Here is a 21,674-nt window from a genome sequence, read left to right as displayed (position 1 = left end):
ATAGAAAGCAAGTTTGCCTATTGGCGATGAAGCTTTTCTAGGAAGCAGAACCTTCATCTGAATATCAATCATTTGTCACAGAGAACTTCTTATCATGCTGTTAATTGGTAATAAACTGTAATGGGGAAGTATAGTTTGAGTGTGTTTATACGATAGTCCCTCCTTATCTGTGGTTTTGCTTTCTGTGGTTTCAGTTACCATGGTCAACAATGATCCAAAAATAGGTGAACACAGTACAGTAAGATATTTTGAGAAGAAGGTAGAGATCACATTCATAGAACTTTCAGTACAGTATTTTGTTATTAAAATTATATTGTATCATTCATTGTTGTCAGTCTCTTATTGTGCATAATTTATCAGTTGAACATTATCATAGGTACTTATGTATAGGAAAAACATGGTATATATAGGGTTCCCAACTATTCAAGATTGCAGGCATTCAATGGGGATATTGGAATGTATCCCCATGAATAAAGGGGATCTTTTGTATATTTGTTATCATACTATGTTTCATACTTAGGAAGTGTGCTCCATGCAGGTTAGACTTATTCAATCATTTATTCATCCAAATAACCCACAGTGATAACATAGATACAAATGCCATGAAAGTAAAAAACAAGATAAAAGAAAGGTAAGTATGAAATAAGTGACCAAAACTACTAATTGTCAAAATATAAATTTCATTTCTCCGGTTTAAAAATTTTTGCCTCATATGGATGACCTGAGTTATGGTAAAGAGTTTAAAATTGTGGAGTACATGATCAGAATCTCTTACACATTGTATGATCTTGGAAAGGCTTCCTTGTATCTCAATTAAAATGAGGGAAAAGCAGGAAAAAATGAGAAGATAGAGCTTGGCAATATAGAATAGTCACTGGGCAAAAACAATTTGATGGAATCTGGAAAGCAAATTAAAATATTGTGAAGGGAATTACATTAGCTTTCTCTGCTTAAATGAAAGGCTATCAAATATATATTTATTTAAATGTAATAAAGGTTTATGAAAACATTTCTAATTTATCAAAAATAGTAGGCATGTTTTTGGATAATTATTTTTTAAATTATTTTATGGCATATGACAACTCTTGACATAAACTAACTTCATGAAATTCTTTACTCTTTTGCCAGATTGCTAGATTTTAAATAAAAATTATATTATCATAAATATATCTAAAATCTGTCAAATATTGGTATTTTTACTAAGAACTGCTCCATTTTAAATTAGTATTGAATCTCAGCAGAGGCAAAGTAAGTTTAAAATAGGTTTAAAAAACAGGTAAACACACTTCTATTATATCTCACTTAATTAAAAAATTCATCGCACATGCGAAGCTAGCATCACAATGGTTTTTCTGTCCTTATTTTCTTGAAACGTCACTCAATACTCTTATGTTTTCAGTGTAGATCACTTCTTTTCAGATTTCATGGTCATTCAGATCAAGTTCAAAGTGCAGAGAAATAAACAGAGACAATAACCTATAGGTAATGGATTTTTAATATATTACATCCATTCAATTGAGAAATATGAAGCAAACTTCAGAGAGACCAAGAGATGGGACAAAATGACAAGAATACAGATTTTCATAGAGAACATGAGATGGAGGAATATGTTCCTTCTTGCCACAGTATAAATTATCCCTTGTCTGGAAAAGAAACACATGGATAATTTTTGTAAAAGCGTTCTCAATCCATGGGTGTCTATTCCTACTGTTAATAGCTCTGTGATGGTTAATTTTACATGTCAGCTTGGCCAGGCTATGGTGCCCAAATACAGTTATGTATCACTTAATGACAGAGACACATTATAAGAAATGTATCTTTAGTCAATTTCACCACTGTGGAAACATCACAGAATGTATTTACACAAACCTACATGGTATAGTCTACTACATACTGTGGCTGTATCATATAGCCTAATGCTTCTAGGATACAAACCTGTAAAGAATATTATTAAACTGAATGTCGCAGGTAATTGTAACACAATAAGCATTTGCATATCTAAACATACCTAAACATAGTAAAATACAGTAAAAATATGGTATAAAAGATAAAAATGGTATACCTGCATAAGAGGCTTATTACTGAAGGCTTGCAGACAGGGAAGTTGCTCTGGGTGAGTCAATGAGTGAGTGGTGAGTGAATGTGAAGGCCTGGACATTACTTTGAACTACTTTAGACCTTATAAACACTGTGCACTTAGAATACACTAAATTAATTTTTTAATTTCTTTCTTCAATAACAAATTATTATCAGCTTACTGAATTTTTTATTTTATAAATTTATTATAAGTTTGACATTTTCATAACAGCTTAAAAACATTTTACAACTGTACAAAGTATTTTCTTTGTGTCATTATTTTGTAAGCTTTTGCTTTTGTCAATTTTTTTTTTTAGCTTTTTCAACATTTTGTTAAAAACTAAAAAACCTACACATTAGTCTACATGGTCGGAATCATCATCATTACTGTCCTCCACCTCCACACCTTGTCCCACTAGAACGTCTTCAGGGGCAATAACATGCATAAAGCTGTCATCTGATCTGATAACAATACGTCGTCTGGAATACCTACTGAAGGACTTGCCTGAGGATGTTTTACAGTTAACATATATAACGGTACATATACATATTGCATACAAATACATAAATACATCATATACATTACATTATAATATATTTATATATTATATATATAACATATGTGTGTGTATTTTAGTTTATGTATTTATTATGCTATACTTTCTGTCATTTTACAGTTAACATATATATGTGTTATGTACATATATAATACAGTTAACATATATATTTGTTGTGTCTGTGTGTGTATAAAGTAGAAAGAGGATAATCTGAAATAATGATAGAAATTATTGTATGGTAAATATGTAAACCAGTATTAAGTTAGTTATTTATTACCATTACCAAATACTATGCACTGTGCATAATTGTGTGTATTATACTTTTAAACAACTGGCAGCACAATAGGTTTGTTTATATCAGCATCACCAGAAAGATGTAAGTAATCTGTTGTGCTAGGACGTAAGGATGGCCACAACATCACTAGGTGATGGGAATTTTTCAGCTGCATTGTAATTTTATGGTACCAACGTTGTACATCATTGACTGAAAATGTCATTAGGCAGTGCATGACTGTATTTGGCTGAATTCCAGTCCAGATGTTGCTGTGAAGGTATTATTTAGATGTGATTCACATTGAAATCAGTAGTTTTTGAGTAAACAGTTTACCCTCTGTAATGTAGTTGGGCCTCAACCAGTCAGATGAGCACTTTAAATATTGACTGAGGTTCCTCTAGGAAGAAGAGACTCAGGCTGCAGACTGCCTTTGGCTTCAAGACTGAATCATAAACTCTTCCCTGGCTCCCTATCTACCAGTCTTCCCTGCACATTTTGCACTTTCCAGCCCCTACAATATCACATGATTCAACTCTCTTTTCCCTTTCTCTCTTTCATCTATCTATCCCTCTACCTATCAGTCAGCATCTATATGCCCACCTATTTATCCCGTTGGCTGTGTTTCTGTGGAGTACCTTTACTAATACAAGCTCACAAGAATAGCTTGCTCCAAACCCAGAATTCAGGTACTCAGGTACTATATATATTCCAAGGTCTGGAAGCTGACCTTGTCCTATTTTATTGTAACTTCTTAAGAACTGGGAGTTCATTCATAGGGTTTATAAAACCCTACAGATTGCATTATTTCATCTTCTATTTTATGTAGTTTAACTGTTCTGTGAATATAATGTTTGATATTTTACTCTTTTGATTTTTATACAGAATATTGTATAATACATATTCTGGAACTATAGTTATATATTTCCAGTAGGAAATGTTGATTGAGCATGATGCAGAAAATTAACACATGAAGTACTAGGATTTTCAGTTCATTATTCTCAGTGCAGTGTTCAGAGCTGTTTCTAGGCTGCAGGGTCAATCATTGGAAACTGGTAATTTTAGATAATAGTTGCTAAAAAGCTCTTCCAGATGTAGGATACCCTGTGTATTTGAGGAATGTACATTCCCTGACATACAGAAGATGTCTACTTTTTCATTATATATGGCTTGCATTCTTTATTTTCCATTCTGCCCTGCCCTTTACTGCCTCTTTGTCCTCTCCTTTCCCTCCACCATTTACTAATTGGTGCATAAATCGAAATATTTCCAAATCTTACAGGTTTCAGGTTAAATGCAACATCTGTCGTGAAATCTTTCTTAAGTTCCCCTAACTAAAAATAATCTCTACTATTTCTATTTCTCTTTATACCCCTTCTACATTTTATTTTATTTTATTTTATTTTAATTTTTTTATTATACTTTAAGTTTTAGGGTACATGTGCACATTGTGCAGGTTAGTTACATATTTATACATGTGCCATGCTGGTGCGCTGCACCCACTAACTCGTCATCTAACATTAGGTATATCTCCCAATGCTATCCCTGCCCCCTCCCCCCACCCCACCACAGTCCCCAGAGTGTGATATTCCCCTTCCTGTGTCCATTAATTTCCAATTTTATGATGTATATGTTCATACCAAGAAGGTTCCATTTTCGTCTTTGTAAACCAAGTACATTATAAAGCTAACAAGAACACTGAAAAAATGTCTGCTAAAAATTTAATTCATGAATGCACATGATGCTATGTGCCTTTGGCAATCTACATTCATAGATATAAAAAGAGAGCACAAAGGGTTAGTAGCTGAATCCAGAATATGTGTCTACTTTTTGAATCTCTCTCCTGTATTGCTGATGACTTCAATGATTTAAGCAATTGGCATAACCTCTTTGCTCCCTATTTCTTTTTCTATTTCAAACATAGAATAACACCAAATTTTGTATTTACCTCTTCCTGCTAGAATTCAGAAGCTGGTGCTTTTACAATAATTAAGCAAACTGGAGCTGATACCTATAAAATTTTACCACTAAAGGTATTTAATTGTCCTATGGATTAGCTGTACTTGTACTTTTTCTCTACATGTCTATAGCTCCATTACTGCTAAAAATTATTAGGTCCACCATTCTCTTCTGGCCATGTGACTAGACAGTTTTGGAAGAGATTAATGCCAACATAGGAAGAATAAATCAGGATCAATCAAATTTTATGATGAAATTATGCACCTAGGTTAATTGCTTTGGCAGGTCTTGAATTTTTTGTGAAGTTTCTCCCATTACTAGAAAGACAGTAATATTGAATTAACTGGTAATTTGAAATGTGAGATACAGTGCTTAATTGCAAACTGACAATGCAGTAATGAGACTGCACTACACACTTATCAATTATTATTTGATTTTATTAAGTTAGGAATCAAAATGGCTCACTTCACATTTATTCACTAATGCTGTTTTGTCAGCTAACTTGCAAGGAGATACAGCACATTTTGTAAAGTACATTGGATGTCAAATTTTAAATGCACTGTTCCTTATCTCAAAATGTTTATCTTAGAAGCTATTGTATTTTCGTTCTGAGTAAATAGAAGTTCCATTTTATGTTTTTCTTTTGCTTATTTCTTGTGTAGATCATTATAACCTGTGAACAGGAACATGAAGTACAAGAGCAGTTTGGTCGTTTGCTGGAAATTACACTAATACAAAACTGGAATTTTTTTTTATTACGTGTAACATGGCATAGATTTTAATGGTCTTCTTATTTCAGTGAGGCATTTATTAAAAATTAGCAATTTAAAAGGGCTTATAAGTATTAGCTTCTGCAAAGGGCTTGGGATGGATAGATTATCAAGACATATGCTCTGAGTTTTTCTCTTCTTGATATTAGATTGAGGGGACAACTGTGAGTAGGAAACTTTTTCCATTTCTGATCCTTTGGAAATCATAAGTCTTCCAACAGTGATTAACACTTCCAGAATCAGGGATTTTAAAGAAGGTCCTGCAGCTGCTAAGCAGTATTGACAGCTGCTTTGGAAATCCCAGCCTTAGACAAATTGGTTCTCAAGTGCCACATTTAATGCCCTGTGAATTAGGAATACTGCAGCTAAGTATAACTGCCAAGTAGCATTACATTCCCTCTACCAACCAGTGTTGAATATTTGCCTAGCCGCAATCCTTACTGGTATCTAAAGTAGTTTCTGCTGTTTGATGCTATGCAAAAGTACAACATAATTCTGCCAAATAAAGTTGACTAAATGCTCTTTCCAGGGCATTTAGTTTACCATAGTAGAGTATGAGCCTTCTGTCTATTTGTATTTGCCATTAAAATTAGACACCGTGTCATTAGCGTAGGTTACATGGTTAGACTGAATGGTTAGTCATTTGTGTCAGGTGAAGAGGCTGCTTGGATAAATTATAATTGATTCCAAAGACAAGACATCTGGCCTGAGATACAGGCAGGCAGAGTGGGGATTAATGATAACTTCAGTGAAGTTGTCCAAGAATTTTTCACAAGGTTCAAAGAATAGGTACACCAGTGATATTGTGTATAAGGGTCTCTTGGACCTCCTAAATGCATGCACAATTTATGTGCTACTCCATTAATATTACTCAATAAGATGATTAAACATCTACAGCGTAAATACGAATTACTATGTGTTAGGGGATGTGGTTTGCCTTACGACTCAGCCCGTGCTTTTAACACAGTATATAAGCAAGGTTGTGGCTATCAGATTTATAAGGCTTACATGGTTGCAAAAGTACTTTCAGTCCATATTCCACAGCACAGTTTGAGCTGTGGCATCCCATATTAAGTTGCAAAAAATAAAACTGTAATTATCTCCCTAAGTTACTCTAGCACAGCAATCAAAATTATGTAAAGAGAGGGTCATGATGCAAGCATTTTCGTGCACAAAAACTTCATATTTTAAATCCATTCAAAACAATGACTGACATAATATAGATGTTAAATATATAGGTAGATTATTGAATGATTACACATTACTTCATTATATGAATAAATTATTCAGAATTATAAGTGTATATATTTTAAGCCCTTTATAAAACATACATCTCATACTCAATTACATAGTTTCTGGTACCTATTGGATTTTAAATAATTATTATGTATATGCTTTTCCAGAATTGTAACACTGTTCAACAAAAATAGATTAAATGAGGTAGCTTCTCAATTTATTTTTATATTCCAGTTAAGCAAATTCTAAGTAGTATGGCTGGAACCTAGGATTTGATCCAACTTCCCTATAAATAAGTTGAATCTAGTTTGTTTACTTATGAACGACTTGTAATTTTTTTTTCCATTTTTCATTTATTGGCCACTTCCCCAATTGTACTTCCATTTCTTATATTAAATATTTTCCTTCAGGAAAATTGGCCAATTGCTAATACAACATCAAGTGCAAATAATCAATCTCTCCCACCAGAAGTAACTTATATAATACCTATTTTTCAATTTACTTATTCTTTTAAATATCAAAAGTATATTCATACACATGCAAACATACATACACACACATATATACACACACATATATACACACACATATATATATAGTACATATATATAATATATATATGTATATTTATTTCCTTTCCTCCGTGGCATTGATTATTGCTGCATTCTTGTTCATTTTATATATGTTAAATGCCTATAATATGGCAGACATTTTGTCAGGATACAAAGGTAGATAATATCTAATCATCTACTCCTGAAGGTTCTCTGTTAATCGTGGAATTTCCTAATTACACTTACTATGGACAAAGGCTTTGCTCTAACCTTGGAACCCATCAGACTTCACTATAACCACCATTATATGCATTTGTTATGGATGTGGACTTGGGATTTAGCCTGCAGTGGCTCAGTTTCCATATCAACTGCTTATTAGATCTGTGATGTGAGAAGAATTATTTTATATTGCTATTAATAGATGTTACTGAAAAATAATGATTATAGTAGTACATATTTCACAGAGTTGCAATAAGGATTTAGTGACATGAACATGCAAAGCTCTTAACATATGTTTGGCATTTTATAATTGCTCAATAAGTTAGTTTGTGGTTGCTTTAAAACATTTAAAAACAGTAGATATAAATAATTGGAATTAACTTTTTAGACAAAAAACATTGTAAGGGCTCTTAAAAATTTTGTTTTTTTTGCTTCTAGTTTTTTTTGTTTATATGACTTAAACTCTATGTATAAATTAATATAATTGTTAACATTAAGATAACTTGCTTTTAAGTTTAATGAATACATCCTACATACTACAAAATCTTGAGTAAAATTCACACACAAAAAATAAAAAATAATAAAGTCAACTGGGCAACAATAACTACTGGAAATCTTGGATTTCATTTTACATGACTCATGCAAACAGAAGAAAGTTTAGGCCGTGTGCGGTGGCTCACGCCTGTAATCCCAGTACTTTGGGAGGCTGAGCCGGGCAGATCACGAGGTCAGGAGATCGAGACCATCCTGGCTAACACGGTGAAACTCCCTCTCTACTAAAAATACAAAAAATTAGCCGGGCGTGGTGGCGGGTGCCTGTTGTCCCAGCTCCTCCGGAGGCTGAGGCAGGAGAATGGCGTGAACCCGGGAGGTGGAGCTTGCGGTGAGCCGAGATTGCGTCACTGCACTCCGGCCTGGGAGACAGAGCGAGACTCCGTCTCAAAAAAAAAGTTTAAAATAATGGCATTTTTTTCCTCCGAAAAGACTGAGTTTAATTGTTACTTGAAGAAACTTTACAATACAAAAATTCAAACTTTCGAGAAAAACAACTAAAATAGTAGCTTTACTAATATGTTGTTACTCTTCTTCTTATATTTTAGGAATATACAATAGATATAATTTTTGCCCAAACCTGGTTTGACAGTCGTTTAAAATTCAATAGTACCATGAAAGTGCTTATGCTTAACAGTAATATGGTTGGAAAAATTTGGATTCCTGACACTTTCTTCAGAAACTCAAGAAAATCTGATGCTCACTGGATAACAACTCCTAATCGTCTGCTTCGAATTTGGAATGATGGACGAGTTCTATATACTCTAAGGTAGTATTGGTTTAAAAATCTGTAGTTGCTCTCATTTATTTTCCATACTAATATTTAATCAATTCCTAATTTTTTATTTCTCAGAGTTGCAAAACCAAAAATATGGAGCTCCTTTCACATGCTAAAATATAAAATGGTGAAATACTTTGGCAATACTTTTTTAAGCTCAGTTATTATTATGTGAAAAGGACTAAAAGCTAAGAGAAAAAATTCTTTGATTTTCTTCCTTTGAAGCAGAACAGGTTGCAGCATAAAGATTATGGTTTTCTTAACCTGCAGTGCAAATAATTGAGTAAGATTTCCTCTAGAAACCCACCCTGCTATAAAATTTTATAATACTCTAATTTTCAATGGTGTAGTAAAACGTCCCTAAGAAAAGATTAAATGAAGGTTGATGTATAAGGTTCAAGTTTATTTAACTCATTGACTTAAACATATCTGCTTATTAAGAACCATCCTTCATGGAAAGATATTCATAATAAATCAAGAGAAAAAATTACCATACTTAACCATTTATAATCTGTTAATCTGCTGTGTTTGCACGTGTGTTTGCTGACATATTGAAGTATGAATTATTATGTGTAAACACAGAGATCATATTGAAATGTATACAGAGGTAACCTAGTCGACTGAAGAGGAAATTGTTAGAATTCTGTCATATATAAATGTTATAATATTATTGCTATTTAAGACTTTGAGACTTTAGAATCATTATTATATTCTAATAGGTCACAATCTATTATCATATGACAAAATCTTGTTTTAAAATGAGACAGGAGATTTTTAATGCTTCAAATTATTTATCTTTATTTAATACTTTTCTTTCCATCTAAATAGATTGACAATTAATGCAGAATGTTATCTTCAGCTTCATAACTTTCCTATGGATGAACATTCCTGTCCACTGGAATTTTCAAGCTGTAAGTAACAAAACACTTGATAATTTCATAGAATTTTAACCTTAGAGCTGTTTATTTAAAAATGAAATGAAAGAAAATAAAATAGGATTTTCAAAAGTGTAAGTTATGTTCAATTCTTTTAGATAAAATAATTACAAATAATATATTTGCTTCTTGCTTTTAAACTAAAAGGTTACAATAAATGTGTTATGAATGCATATATTTTATTAAAACATTCTTTATAACTTTGAATTTTATTCCAATGCTATTTGCTTATTTTTATTAAATAGAGGAGTATTGAAAATAGGTTTGTATTCAAATGTTTTTACACAGTCACCAAGAAAAGGTGATTCAAATTATATTCATCTTCCTGGAGGCAAGATTTAACTTTATTACATTAGATTTTGAAATGTGTTTCAAAAATTGGTTAGGCAAATAGTATTTACCATATGAATAGCAAATATTTGAGACTACTTTAATAAGGTAGAAAAACCAAGGTAGAAATAAGTTGATTTAATTAAAAAAGATTGATTCATAGAGAAGTGGTTAGAGGTGAATAATTAGAGTATAAAAACCGGGTATATTCTTATCCTTTGCCCACTTTTTGGTGGGGTTGTTTGTTTTTTTCTTGTAAATTTGTTTGAGTTCATTGTAGATTCTGGATATTACCCCTTTGTCAGATGAGTAGGTTGCAAAAATTTTCTCCCATTTTGTAGGTTGCCTGTTCACTCTGATGGTAGTTTCTTTTGCTGTGCAGAAGCTCTTTAGTTTAATTAGATCCCATTTCTCAATTTTGGCTTTTGTTGCCATTGCTTTTGGTGTTTTAGACATGAAGTCCTTGCCCATGCCTATATCCTGAATGCTAATGCCTAGGTTTTCTTCTAGGGTTTTTATGGTTTTAGGTTTAAGTCTTTAATCCATCTTGAATTAATTTTTGTATAAGGTATAAGGAAGGGATCCAGTTTCACCTTTCTACATATGGCTAGCCAGTTTTCCCAGCCCCATTTATTAAATAGGGAATCCTTTCCCCATTGCTTGTTTTTCTCAGCTTTGTCAAAGATCAGATAGTTGTAGATATGTGGCGTTATTTCTGAGGGCTCTGTTCTGTTCCATTGATCTATATCTCTGTTTTGGTACCAGTACCATGTGTTTTGGTTACTGTAGCCTTGTAGTATAGTTTGAAGTCAGGTAGCGTGATGCCTCCAGCTTTGTTCTTTTGGCTTAGGATTGACTTGGCAATGCGGGCTTTTTTTTGGTTCCATACGAACTTTAAAGTAGTTTTTTCCAATTCTGTGAAGAAAGTCATTGGTAGCTTGATGGGGATGGCATTGAATCTATAAATTACCTTGAGCAGTATGGTCATTTTCACGATATTGATTCTTCCTACCCATGAGCATGGAATGTTCTTCCATTTGTTTGTATCCTCTTTTATTTCATTGAGCAGTGGTTTGTAGTTCTCCTTGAAGAGGTCCTTCACGTCCCTTTTAAGTTGGATTCCTAAGTATTTTGTTCTCTTTGAAGCAATTGTGAATGGGAGTTCACTCATGATTTGGCTCTCTGTTTGTCTGTTATTGGTGTTTAAGAATGCTTGTGATTTTTGTACATTGATTTTGTATCCTGAGACTTTGCTGAAGTTGCTTATCAGCTTAAGGAGATTTTGGGCTGAGACAATGGGGTTTTCTAGATATATAATGATGTCGTCTGCAAACAGGGACAATTTGACTTCCTCTTTTCCTAGTTGAATACCCTTCATCTCCACTTCTCAAAAGAAGACATTTATGCAGCCAAAAGACACATGAAAAAATGCTCATCATCACTGGCCATCAGAGAAATGCAAATCAAAACCACAATGAGATACCATCTCATACCAGTTAGAATGGCAATCATTAAAAAGTCAGGAAACAACAGGTGCTGGAGAGGATGTGGAGAAATAGGAACACTTTTACACTGTTGGTGGGACTGTAAACTAGTTCAACCGGTGTGGAAATCAGTGTGGCGATTCCTCAGGGATCTAGAACTAGAAATACCATTTGACCCAGCCATCACATTACTGGGTATATACCCAAAGGACTATAGATCATGCTGCTATAAAGAGACATGCACACGTATGTTTATTGCGACACTATTCACAATAGCAAAGACTTGGAACCAACCCAAATGTCCAACAGTGACAGACTGGATTAAGAAAATGTGGTACATATACACCATGGAATACCATGCAGCCATAAAAAATGATGAGTTCATGTCCTTTGTAGGGACATGGATGAAAATTGGAAATCATCATTCTCAGTAAACTATCACAAGGACAAAAAAACCAAACACCACATGTTCTCACTCATAGATGGGAATTGAACAACGAGAACACATGGACACAGGAAGGGGAACATCACACTCTGGGGACTGTTGTGGGGTGGGGGGAGGGGGGAGGGATAGCATTAGGAGGTATACCTAATGCTAAATGACGAGTTAATGGGTGCAGCACACCAGCATGGCACATGTATACATATGTAACTAACCTGCACATTGTGCACATGTACCCTACAACTTAAAGTATAATAATAATAAAAAAATAAAATAAAATAAAATAAAATAAACAAATTTGTTCCACGTAAAAACAAAACAAAACAAAACCAAAAAAAAAAAGTAAGTGGTAACTTATGCTGTTTCTATATTGCTCAGTGTTGTATTTTTAACTCTTCATTCCTGTAGCTGTGTAGTGGTGGTTTACTTTCCTACTGTATAATATCAGTTATATTAAAATACTTTTATTGATCCTAAAAAAAAAACCTGCTATATTCTTTATAGGAAATAATCATAACCTTTCCAGAGCTATATTAATTTTATTTTGTATTTACTAACATACATATCCTCACATGTATTTTTATAAAAGTATTTTTCTAGATACGTACAATTGTCTTAAAAATATGTAAAATGGTTTATAAAAATGTGGTTGCCTTTACCCACAAATTGTCTAATGCTATTTTCTTTCTTTTGAAATTTATTGTTTTCACAGATCACATTCTAGAATGTGGTAGAGTGTAATATGACAATTTATTCATAAGCATAACCCCACTTCTTCACTTACTAAATTTCCACATTTTTTTGCCTTTTATTAATGATATTCTTGAATTTTCTTAATGATTTTGTCTCATTAAAGCATTCTTTTATGTTAATGATCTATCTCACTGCTTTGATTTTTAAACAGTAACTTTGAAGTGGATAAGACAGCCAAATAGCAACAAATACTTGATTGATAGAATTCAAGGAACTCAAGGAAAAGTTCATATGCAATAATTGATGTAGCAGTTGTACTTCATTCTAGAAGCCATTCTTAAATTTTGGTGTGATAGTTCTCTGGTTTTGATTGTTGTTAATGGTAATTAATCATTTATCTTTGTGAGTTTAATTGGATGTCAATAACAAACATATAATAATCATAGCTAATTATTTTCAGGCACTCTACATGGGTCCAGTAGAGAATTAAGCCATCTGCATCTAATATTTCACAACAAATATGTGTGGAAGATTTCATTACAGTCCCAATTTTAAAAATTAATATCATGAGATTCAGAGTGGCTATTTAGCCAATCATGTTTATTTGTGCCCACACTACTGTATACTATGTCTATCCTCTATTGACTCTAAAACTTTTTAAAAGTAAAGACAGAAACTATAGAAATCAAAATGGCTACAACCCTAGAGAGCAAGTGAAAGAAGATGGAGAAAAGGAAAAATAAAATAGGTTATTAAATAGATCAGCAGAGATAACTATTTCATTGCATGACTAATAGAGATCCTAGTGCAAAATACATGGATATACTATTTTTGAAATTGCAAGTTAATTAGTGAATTCTGTTTATGTAATGTGCTACCAATCTTTCGGTTGAAAACAAAAATTTTATACCATTAAAATATTCTAAAACATGTATGTGACCATACGTAGAAAGAACTTTTTAGCTACAAACATCTACATGAAAACTGTAAACCAGAAAGGTAAAGTTGCAGCCGATTTTGACCTGAGGACATTGACAAAACATGGTAATTTCCTACAAGCTTTGATGGTATTGTAAGATGGTAGTGTAATAGAACATAATCTCCACATAAAGTTGGCATACAGAAGCCTGACCAGTTGAGATCACGTGAAGAATTACCTCCTACACACACACACACACACACACACACACACACACACACACACACACACACACACACACAACCACCGAAAGCTAAAAGGGAGGTTGCCTCTGAAATCAGCATACAGGGTGAAATGATTCTTCTTGAGAGAATCTAATTACAAGTCTACCTCAAATAGATTTTTAGCCCAAATTTCTTTCACTTGGTTCGTTCAAAAAGTCCTCAAGGATATTCCTGACACAAGCCAGAAACAAAAATATTTTTTAGAAAGATGAAAGGATATACCTCCGTTCTAGACAGCTACAAAGTAGACAAAAACATTTTCCTTAACAAAGGACTAGTATCTAGAATACATAAAGCATTAATATAAAAAGAGAGGAAAAAATAAGAGAAAGTAAAAAATAAATAATGGGCAATTGAACAAGCAGTTCCTCAAAGAAGCGATCCAAAATTCTAATAAACATACTTTTTAAAGGCTAGGTTTTATTATTAATCAGGAGAATGTGAAATAAAATACACTTCATGGACGAGTAAAAATGAAGAAGACTGCATTTATCAAGATTAATGAGAATATGCATTCATGTTAACTTTCACACTCTGGCTGATAAGAGAATATGCTAGTGGCCAGGCGTGGTGGCTCATGCCTGTAATCTCAGCACTTTGGGAGTCCGAGGGGAGCAGATCACCTGAGGTCAGGGGTTTGAGAATAGCCTGGCTAACATGGCAAAACCCTGTCTCTAATGAAGATAAAAATAAAAAGAAAATTTTAAAAAGAGGGTAGCCATTCGTGTTGGCGAGCACCTGTATAGGTCTTAGCTTCTTGGGAGGCTGAGGCATGAGAATTGCTTGAACCTGGGCGGCAGACATTAGCAGTGAGCCAAGATCGTGCCACTGCACTCCAGCCTGGACAACAGAGTGAGATTCCGTCTAAAAAAAAAGGAGAATATGTTAGTATACTCTCTATGGAAAAAAGATTGGCACTACCTCATAAAGTTGATATTATGTGTAACCCATGACCCAGCTACTCCATACTATATCCTAGAGTAACGCTTGCATATTGCATGCCACGTTTCGGGAGGCATGTATAATAATGTTACTAGAGCAATGTTGGTTATAGCCAACAGAAAATACCACAAATGTCTAAAACAGTATAATGGATAAATTTCGGTGTGTTTTTACAATGGAAGAAATTTAGCTACGTACAACTTTGATGACTATCACAATATATTAAAAAAGACATTCTTAGACAAGGTAGCATGAGGAAAAAGAAGAAAAAAATAATATGCCAAAGAATGCCTTAAGTATGGGAATGATCAAATAAAATTCAAAGGAACCCAAACTACGCTATACTTTTCAGAGATGCATATGAAAAATCTATATTAAAAAGAAAAGATCATCGCAGAAATCAGGATAGTTATTACCTCTAGACTGGGGAGGGAGTACTATATTGGGGTGGACTTATTGGGTTTTCTGTATGTTAGCAAGTTTCTATTTCTTAATTTAAGTAGATTACATGGGTTCTCATTATTTGATCCATGTATGATTAGTCATTAAACTCTGCTTATTAATATTTATTGTATTCAAATATTCTATGTTTGGCATATCTTATAATAAAAAAAGAGGAAAAAGTTCCAAGAATCTACCTTTGGATAATGTTGGCATTGCAATGGTATCAAATTTGGATCTTGCTAATCTGTGTATTTTTTCTCTATAGATGGATACCCTAAAAATGAAATTGAGTATAAGTGGAAAAAGCCCTCTGTAGAAGTGGCTGATCCTAAATACTGGAGATTATATCAGTTTGCATTTGTAGGGTTACGGAACTCAACTGAAATCACTCACACAATCTCTGGTAAAAAGAATACTCAAATAGTGAATGATGCTAGCATTAAATGACATTTTTATTTTAAATATATGGATTGTGATTTATATTATATAGCCAAAATAAAACTTTTTTTTTCTTACAGGGGATTATGTTATCATGACAATTTTTTTTGACCTGAGCAGAAGAATGGGATATTTCACTATTCAGACCTACATTCCATGCATTCTGACTGTTGTTCTTTCTTGGGTGTCTTTTTGGATCAATAAAGATGCAGTGCCTGCAAGAACATCGTTGGGTATGACATGTAATATTATGCTATAATGCCATAGAACTTTAAAAAAGCATTTTGATGTGATAAAAGTTCATAGTCACATTTATTAGATATATTCTTCTAGACTACAGTCAGGAAAAAAATTGACAGGAACTAAGGGACAATACCATGTTGAAAGAGATATGTAAAAAAAGAAAAGTAGAAAATGGAATTGTAAAGAACTTGAAATTTCAGAAAATTCCTTCTTTTTTCTGCTAATGAAGACCAAGGGAAGCATAGATACATAACAAGAATTAATACATGAAAATCATACATAATTCCTAAATCTTATTTTGGTTGAGTTTTTCTATCACGTTTCATCAAGATTTTATTTTATGTTATAGCTGAGTCACTAATAACTGCTCTTTATTTACTGAGGTGTGCAGATGGCTTTAAAATAACCTGCTTTTATAACATTGCTAATGAAGTCAATTTTTCCAAATGGCAAGTAGCTGAAAGGAACAAGACGCTCCCTGACTTCTGTGGCTTCTGTCATGTATAAAATGTGTATTTATTCTGTGAATACTTGAGAGTTGCCTGTAGTTGCCTGTAGAATAACATTGATTAACAGGGTAATTGTGATTCATACTTGACAAAATAGATTTTTACTATTTTTCTGTAACAATCTATTGCAATAATCAAATCATATAACAAAATAAGTGACTAATTACAGTATAGTTATTTAAAAGAAAATGATAACCTGCAATCAGGTATTGATATAGGAATAAAACTTGTTAATCAATTGATTCACCCCCCAAATCAGTGAAAGACACATGAATCACACTGCTCATAATTGTGTCTTAAAAATATGTAAAGAAAGGTGAGACAGTTTCTATTTTTAATCACAAAGAAGTTTATATGTGATTTCTATGATAGCTTATAAATGATTCCATCTAATAAATACAGTAAAATGCAGGTCACATAAAAGTGACAACAACAATGCATGAGGAACATGGGTCTATACTTGAAGTTCTCTTGGCCATCTAAACAGGGGTATTGACATAGCTAGTGGACAAAATCCATTCATATCTTAATTTTGTTTCCTTTCATTGTTTAAAATTATTTTATGTTATAAGTTGTATAAATTATTTGAGGTTCTTTGTATGCTACTATAACTTAACCATGGTATTTTTGTTTCTATTTCCATATTTTTCTGGGAATGTAAATTAGTATAACCACTATGCATAACTGTTTGGAAGTTTCTAAAAGAATTTGAATGGATTATTTATACCACTGGGTTTGTATAAAGTTCTATGCTAGAGTGTCATGAAGAGAAAAGCCAACTGTGAAGTCGTTTTTGCATAAACTTATTTTTATTCAATATTAGCATATCAATCATAAAGGTAAGCACAGCCAGATGTAACTTGACAAATATCTCTTGTAATTGTGGACCCTAAGATAGAGAATTACAATTGCTTTAAATATACATGCACACACGTATCATTGCAAGACAATTTCCTGAACTCAATGAACTCAACCTTGCATTTTTCTACAATGTATCCAGTGCTTTCTGTTAAACAAGCAGTGTTTTTGGTGCTGTAGTGTTAACAGTGAATAAAATTTTAAAACTTCGTGTTTATGGTGTTTACATTTTAGTAGAGAAAACAGGTAATGTACAAATGTCAAAGGCATACAATAAAATTTTAGTGAGTCATGAAGGCTGTGAAGAGATAGCAAAATCAATGTTTAGAAAATGACAGGGTGTGAGTGGTATGATATTTGCTATTTTATATTGTGGAGTCTCAATAGATACCTCTGATGATGTGGCATTTGAGCAGTGACCCAATGAAGTGTGGTGCTAACCTGGTGGATATTGGGCAGAAAGGTATTCCAGGCAGGGGGAACCATATGGTTTTTGAAGCCAGATCTTCCTGCTATGCCATGCTTTGGGGTTCAGAAAAATGACAAATGTGGTTGGAGCTGAATGAATAGTCACAGAAAATAAATTTGGAGAAGGGGCCAATAGTTAGATCAGGTAAATTTTTGTGGGCCATTTTAAGGACTTTAAATTTTATTTCAAATGTGATGGGAGACTATTGTAGGATCTTGAGTAGGTGAAGCCATGGAGAATATAGCAATGATATCCAAAATGTTTTCTCAGTATCCTGTTAATATCTTAAGTGTTTTTTATTATCACGGACTCAGAAATATTTTAATAGAAAATCCACTATGTTCTTCTCAAGGTAATGACAGTGATAATAATTACTAAATTAAATAAATGTCTGAAAGCAAAGTTCTGCTTAGTTTTTTTGCCTTATTAAAAAAGAATGTAACAGAAAATTAATAAAGTAAAATTTATTGCAGTCGTGGATAATAAAATGAAACCACACATTGGATTTAAGATTTTTCAGATAGGGGACATAATTGTGGAGCCAAGAAACACTTTGGAAACCTACCTGGGCTGACGATGGGAACAATGTGATTTAATAAGCTTGTGTGGGAGATGAGGAAAAGGGAGACTTGTATATATCATTTTTTTAGCCTTTACCATAACAAAGCCTTTAAAAATGTACATTTAGTTTCAAAATAATTGAAGTAAAAGCTGTAAGGAATAGTGAGAGAAATAAACAAATCTGCAACCATACTGTTTTCTCATTCATTGTTAGAACTACAAGAAAAAAAGTTAATTAGGATATAGAAACTTAGAAAAGAAATTATCATCAACTACTTTACCTGATTGATATTTATAGGACACTACACCTAACTTCAGAGCACACAATATTTTCAAGTGCATATAGATCATTAAACAAGATATTACTAAAATACAAAACACTAAAATTTTCAGAGTATATTTTCTAACAAAAAAGGAAGTAAATTAAAAATTAATAAAAATAATATAACTGACAATGGCCTTGTATATTTGGAAATTTAAAAAAAGACAAATAATTAAATTAAGTACCTTTTGTGTATATTTACTACAATTACGAAGCAGGATATTACTGTGTTTTTTTTTTGAACGAGAGGCACAAAGGAGTTGAAAAACTTTGTTAAGATCACAGAGCTAATAGAAGAGTCAGAGATTAAACCTAAATTTGTATCATAATTCCAAATTCATCACAACTGTTTCGCCTTTAATATTTTCTCCAATCCTAAGAAATGATAAAAGTGAAATGACAGGTTTGTGAGGAGAATTTTTAGGGTATGTTTCAATGGAGACATGAGTGGAAGAGGTGGTTATTGCCTTCACTATACCAAAGAGACTGTTGCTACAGCTGTTTTTGATTTACTTTTCATCATAAATGTTGTCACTCTATAAATATTGGTCAAATTAAGAAGCATTTAGCATTATATTTAGTACTTTTAAGAGAGTAAACAATTCCGCTCATGGGGCCATATTTACTGGGAAAACGAATGAGGATTATGAAAGTTTACTTTAAAAGAAATATTAGCATGTGCATCTGTAATTTAGGAGACCTAAGATTAATAGTGATAAGAACCACACGAAGACTGATGAGAAACAGATCCCTTCAAGGATACACATACAGGATTGGGACCCTTGGGGACATCCCGGGTATACATGCTGACTTCTCAAAAATAAAAGGATTTACTCTGTGCTTTCAAAGCAGTATTCCCTTGATATAACTGTGCCAGTATTCCTGACTTAAACATTGAGATTAAAAAATGGGTTTAACTCAGGTTGTTATATAACAAAAAGCTATGTTAGCTTGGATTAATTTTGACTGTATATGTATGGTGGGAAATGTCAAGTCACTGTCACTTCAATTAGATAGAAGAATATCTGTTGCTTATGTGAAGTCTAGGGGTAGGTATTTCTTTTTTTTTTTATTTCAAGGCGATACAGTGCATTACAGTATGAGAGATTCAGGTTCCTTCTGGCTTTCTCCTGTATTGTGAGTAAATTTAATTTCCAATATTATCTAATGTTTTAAGATAGTGCTATTGGTCTGGCCATTGTATTCCAGCAGAAGGCAATGAGAAGGAAAGAAGGGCATTCCTTGTCTCTTTAATGCTGTCTTTAGGATATTGTGTGTTGCCTACATTCTTGACTTGGTTCCCTTTGGCTAGATCTCAGCCTGTGGCCACACTCAGCTGCAGAGAGATGGCAAATAAAGTTGTTCTGGGCAATCACATGCCAGCTGAATGTTTGATATTCTATTACAATGGAGGAAGGGAAGAATGGATATCGGGAGTCAACTTGCACTCCGCAGTAATTTAAATGATTAGAACTCACAGAAACACAAAGAGCACATTGGACACAATGTTGCTATGGCTACCAATAATTATTAATATAAATTACTGGTAATCATATTTTTGTTTCTATTGTTTAATTTCACTCACAATATTGCCAAATCAGATGGAAGAATAAATGTGGTCTATTAATTTTCATTTCCTGTTTTGTTTCCTCTCTCTATAGGTATCACTACAGTTCTGACAATGACAACCCTGAGTACAATTGCCAGGAAGTCTTTACCTAAGGTTTCTTACGTGACTGCGATGGATCTCTTTGTTTCTGTTTGTTTCATTTTTGTTTTTGCAGCCTTGATGGAATATGGAACCTTGCATTATTTTACTAGCAACCAAAAAGGAAAGACTGCTACTAAAGACAGAAAGCTAAAAAATAAAGCCTCGGTATGTTAAAAAGAAAAATTTCTATTTTATAAACCTCAACTTACTTAGAGATACTCTTTTGAATATTTATGTGTTTGTTTACAGAAATAGGGACGCATGAGACCCATAACCAAAGACAAAGTTAAGATGAAACTGGAGTACCTAACATTGCTCACCAAGAAAAGCGTATTTCTGTTTTTCAAATGTCTCCCATTGGATCCCCTGTGTAAAGAGTGGTTTATTATGGCCTGAATTTTCCCACAGTGGTAGATTCTTTGTACCTCAAACATTATTTGTGATTTACCTTTGATTCGATTTTTTGTGTTAGGATTTGCATTTCTAACAAAATTACCTTACTTTTAGTGATGAAGATTCCTCTTTAATGGTAGTGTCCAACTGTGTTTAAAAGTGATGACCACAACGTTCTTTTTTTGTTTTTGTGTATTTATACTATTTTACTCTCCCATCTCAATCGTATAATTACCTTAACTTATATCACATCAAGTCTAATGTATTAAAATGGATTCTCCTGAATCTAATATACTCATGTATGGGGTTATTGACTATGATTATGTTTTATATTATCAATTATAGCAACCTGAAAGTAATATCTAACACATGTTGAATGTTCCAGACACTCTGCAGAGCATTTTACATGCATGATTTCATGTATGCTTAGAGCAACTCTCTAAGTAGAAGTTCAATGATTTACACAAGAACAGCCTCAGTAAGCGAAAGATCCAAGACTCAGACCTGGATCCTTTTTGGTGCCAGAGCTCAAGCGTGTGATCCTTCCTTTATATATCCTGTTCTCACAGGGCTTAAAAAATAGACATTTTATTTTTCTAAAATTAACAAGAAAACATTTAATTTAGTAAATGCTTTCAAAGATTTGTTTCAAAATACTCAAATAAATGAGAAATGTATCAAATAGCCAGGCATTAGTGGCAAGCTTGTAAGCCTACCTTAATGTATAT

General features: G+C 33.0%; 1 protein-coding gene across 2 annotated transcripts in view; it reads left to right on the top strand.

The window, feature by feature from the left end:
- Window positions 1-21,674, top strand: part of GABRG1 (gamma-aminobutyric acid type A receptor subunit gamma1) — an 85,255-nt gene that overhangs the window by 48,912 nt on the left and 14,669 nt on the right. For both annotated transcript variants that reach the window (XM_019024943.4, XM_055384452.2), the window contains exons 4-8: window positions 8,740-8,960; window positions 9,798-9,880; window positions 15,708-15,845; window positions 15,961-16,113; window positions 20,504-20,718. In XM_019024943.4, coding sequence (XP_018880488.2) covers window positions 8,740-8,960; window positions 9,798-9,880; window positions 15,708-15,845; window positions 15,961-16,113; window positions 20,504-20,718 — 810 coding nt within the window. The remainder of the gene's footprint in view (window positions 1-8,739; window positions 8,961-9,797; window positions 9,881-15,707; window positions 15,846-15,960; window positions 16,114-20,503; window positions 20,719-21,674) is intronic.

Source organism: Gorilla gorilla, chromosome 3 (assembly GCF_029281585.2).
Source record: "Gorilla gorilla gorilla isolate KB3781 chromosome 3, NHGRI_mGorGor1-v2.1_pri, whole genome shotgun sequence".
NCBI classification, from domain to species: Eukaryota; Metazoa; Chordata; class Mammalia; order Primates; family Hominidae; genus Gorilla; species Gorilla gorilla.
Note: the sequence above shows the minus strand (reverse complement) of the source record. Positions and strands in the feature narration are given on the sequence as shown.